Source organism: Sorghum bicolor, chromosome 3 (assembly GCF_000003195.3).
Source record: "Sorghum bicolor cultivar BTx623 chromosome 3, Sorghum_bicolor_NCBIv3, whole genome shotgun sequence".
NCBI lineage: Eukaryota > Viridiplantae > Streptophyta > Magnoliopsida > Poales > Poaceae > Sorghum > Sorghum bicolor.
In genome coordinates this window covers 5,878,844-5,882,880 of record NC_012872.2, presented here as the reverse complement: position 1 = coordinate 5,882,880, position 4,037 = coordinate 5,878,844, and the positions used below count along the sequence as shown (strand labels likewise).

The window sequence follows — 4,037 nt, the reverse complement described above, 5'->3', positions numbered from 1 at the left end:
AAGGCGCCCGTGGCGGCAGAACGATAGGGCAAACCGGACGTACAGAGAGAGAGAGACGCCACTTGGGCCGGGACCGGGAGGGTGGGACGACGACGAAGATCACGTATTGGACGAGACGACGCCACCAGACGTGGTATCGGTGATCTGAAGAGTACTGCACGGCTGCACGCCAGTACGTACTTGGCATGCCACCTACCCCCTGTTCTAAATAGCGCGCTATGGCGGACGCTATAGCGCTATTTAGCGTTTCTGGAAGAAAACTGCTAAGCTATGAAGATTTTAACGCTAAATGATCGTTCCCGCTATTAGCAGCTAATAGCGCGCTAATTTCGCTAAATTGGGTTAGTTTAGCGTCGCTATTTGGCCTTGGGCTTCATTTCCATCGGTCCAAATAACTTGGAGGCCCAAATAGCAGGGATATGTCCCTATGTGATGTATGTTATTATTGATGTATCATGTATAAACTACGAACTTTGATGTAATATGTTAGTAAAGCTTTGAAATATCTATCCCTATTGGTATTCATAATGTTTTCATCTTTATTATGTGTAAAATTACATGATGTTTGACATATTTTTTCTCAGCCGCTAAATGGCTTAGCCCGCTATTAGCGCGCTATAGCTTTTCTTAGCCTTTTAAAGAGACTGCCGCTAAGAGGCTTAGCCCGCTATTTAAAACATTGCACCTACCAGAGCCACACTGTCGTTGCGTCGGCATCACCAAATATAATCCGCCGGATGTGGCTGCGTCGGCACCACCAATTTGGCAACTCCGTTCATTTCCTCCTCCCCGCGCGCGTTGTGTGCTGCCGCGGCCTATTTAATCTCGGTGCGTGCGTGCGTGTCAAACAAGGAGAGAAATAATGAAATCAGCGATGGATTTCGAGGTGCAGGTGATAGAGTCGTCGTTTGTAACGCCCAGCGAGCCGGCACCGAGAAAGGTGCTCTGGCTGTCCTCCTTGGACCTCTCGCTGGCCAACCAAGGCCACACTCCGACGATCTATCTGTATAGCAGCTCCAACAATGCTGCTGCGGCTGATCCTTTCTTCGACGTGGCTAGGCTCAAGGAGGCTATGGCCAGAGCCTTGGTGGCCTTCTACCCCCTCGCCGGCCGCCTCGGCGTCAACGATGCTGACGGCAGGATGGAGATCAGCTGTAATGGCGAAGGTGCACTCTTTATTGTCGCTCAAGCTGATGATTTCACTGCCAATGACGTAAAGAAATTCAAGCCGTCGCCAGAGCTTAGGAGGCTGTTTGTTCCACTCATTGAGCCATTGTCGATCATTTTGGCCGTACAGGTCCACGACCACAGCTTTCTCTACTTAGTTCCATACTGTTGAATATAAGTCCATTTTCCAACATTTAACAACAAAATGGATTGGAGTAGATAAATTGGGACTTATGATGGCAGGTGACTTTCTTGAAGTGTGGTGGGGTGGTGTTAGGGACAGCTCTCCACCATGCCGTCGTCGACGCCTTAAGCGCGTTTCACTTCTTCCAGACATGGTCGACCTTCTCCAAGCATGGTGACTGCGCTACTGTGGAGCTCCCATGCCATGATCGTGACCTACTCCGTGCACGGTCTCCGCCCACAATCCACCCCGATGCACTCTTGACGTTCTACCCTAAGCACACCTTCTTCGACCTGTCAGGACCTCTTGCCATTGAAGTCTTCACTATTTCCAGGGACCAGGTCGCCTTCTTAAAGCACCTTTGCGGTGGTGGCACGAGCACCTTCTGTGCCGTGAGCGCTCTCGTGTGGCAGTGCACATGCGTTGCACGTCGGCTCTCACCCGATTCTGAAGCACGCCTCACATTCCCAGCCAACCTCCGGCAAAGGATGAGGCCGCCCCTCCCGAGCTGCTACATCGGCAATGCGATGTTTTATCTAGGCATCACCAGTGTAGTGCGAGATATTGCCACGGAGGTGTTGGGATCCGTCGCTGGTCGCATCAGAGGCGTCATCGACCAGATGGATGACGAGCTAGTGCACTCCGCTATCGATTACTTTGAGATGGCTGAGATGGACAACCGGCCTCCAAGGGGCACCTTGCCGCAGACGGTCCTGCATATCACCAGCTGGTTGGGCCTGCCACAATATGATGCGGATTTTGGGTGGGGGAAGCCAGAGTTGATGTCACGAGCACAGAGCCACTGTGGGGGGTTTGTGAACTTGATGAATGATGACGATGGTGCTGGCAGCGGTGGCGTCCGTTTGCTCATGTGCATGGAGGCTGTAAATATAAAGGAGATAGAGCGACTGCTTTATGCAAAGCTAGCTCTAGCAGCTTGCTCCTAGGAAAGGTACTTCATGCGATGATTACTTGCCTCGGTAAGGTACACCTTGACGATTGTGGTTTTGTAAAAATAAAAGGCAGGATACAAAGAAGGTTGGATGGTCTACTGGTTTGGTTGCATATCATATCATATCACATATGACCACACTATGCAAGACCTGTAATTGTGTATGATTCTGTCATTTAAGGGAATATAAAAAACGTTGTATGGTTTGACATGCTAGTGATGGTTTTATATTTGCTCAACCATCAGTGCTATACTACTTTTTTTAAAAGGTGATGCTTACGTGTATAATTTTGTCACTTCTGTCCCTTGATCATCTACAACTGACAAATGGTTTGCCAAACAGATATATATATATATATATAATATATATATGGTTGCCAAATTTTGACATGTTTCTGATGTGCTACAACTACAAGAGCAATGAAGGCCACATCTATCATATGTAGGTACCATGCCTACATGAATATAGTTTCACGGCTAATACAATTTGACATAAGATTTCTTAAAAGTTGAGTTATAGTTTCTCAACTTGTTTCTACAAGAACACATGTTGGTATCACTAAATACTGTGTGCAGCAGGTGACTTGTCATGATGCATCACTGAAGGGTTTCAATTCTATGACAAACTTCAAATTCATCATAGAATATCAAATCTGATGGTGCATTTGCCACGACCCATTTTTTGTCATAAATTCGTCACATAACTAGAAGCGTAACAAATTTGGCACCTTTAATGACGAAATCAATTCGTCATAAAGTCGAAATTTCTACTAGTGAAATTTATGTGGGATTTGCCTTTTTGTCCTTAAAATCGGGTATTACAAAAATGATGCTATCTAAAGAGGGAGGATTTGGTTTGCAGGATATTTATTCTTTCAATCTTGCTATGCTAGCGAGACAAGCATGAAGATTTTGGCAGGATCCAAACTCATTGTGTGCAAGGATTCTGAAAGCCAAATGCGGACACTACGTGTCTAGAAGCAAAGGCTAAGAGTGGGATGTCTTATTCCTGGAGAAGCATATTACGTGGGATAGAGCTGATGAAGAAAGTTGCGATTTGGAGAATAGGACAAGATATTAAAATTTGGACTGACTCTTGGTTACCAAGGGATTGGTCGAGACGGCCTTTTACACCGCGAGGGCAGAACTTGGTCACTCATGTCTCTGAGTTGATCGATCCATTTTTAGGCGATTGGGATCAGAATTTGGTGGTTACAGACATTTTCTAGAAAGAGGATGCAAATTTAATTGTATCTCTACGGGTGCATGAAAATCGTCCAAATGTATTGGCCTGGCATTTTGATCCAAAATGTGTTTTCAGCGTCAGAAGTGCCTATAAAAATGTTTGTCGGGCGGATTTCATTCATAGCAGTGAGGATGTGGATCCACTTTGGGGCGGAATATGGAAATTGGATTCCCGAATAAGATCACACATTTCGTATGGAGATTTGCTCATAACAGTCACCCTTTGAAAATGAATTTGATGCGTAGAAGAATTAAGCTCAACACTATTTGACCGGTTTGCTGCAGAGTTGATGAAGATGGAGGCCGCTTTCTGAATTTAGAAGAAGAGCGTGTTATTCTGGAGGCGAAGGAGTCAGCTATGGAAGTTTTTCGGTATATTCTATCTATAAGAACAGAAAAGAAAATGTTGATTTTGATCACCATCTGGATGTAGTGGACAGAGAGAAATGTCATCAGAACGGGGATTCAAGTGAAAAGTCTTGTGAAGCG

The 4,037-nt window shown here is 45.8% G+C and overlaps 1 protein-coding gene across 1 annotated transcript; it reads left to right on the top strand.

Annotated features, from left to right (window-relative positions):
• Positions 852–3,629, top strand: LOC110433670 (hydroxycinnamoyltransferase 4-like). The gene is made up of 3 exons (XM_021456177.1): positions 852–1,297; positions 1,411–2,745; positions 3,166–3,629. The coding sequence occupies exons 1-2, from the start codon at positions 863–865 to the stop codon at positions 2,296–2,298; spliced, it is 1,323 nt and encodes a 440-aa protein (XP_021311852.1). The 5' UTR covers positions 852–862; the 3' UTR covers positions 2,299–2,745; positions 3,166–3,629.

What these genes read in the sequence shown, in the direction of transcription:
- LOC110433670 (XM_021456177.1), top strand. Translation starts at nt 863, where the DNA reads ATGAAATCAGCGATGGATTTCGAGGTGCAGGTGATAGAGTCGTCGTTT. An exon ending in CGATCATTTTGGCCGTACAG is followed by an intron (nt 1,298 to 1,410) that starts GTCCACGACCAC and finishes TTATGATGGCAG; the next exon opens with GTGACTTTCTTGAAGTGTGG.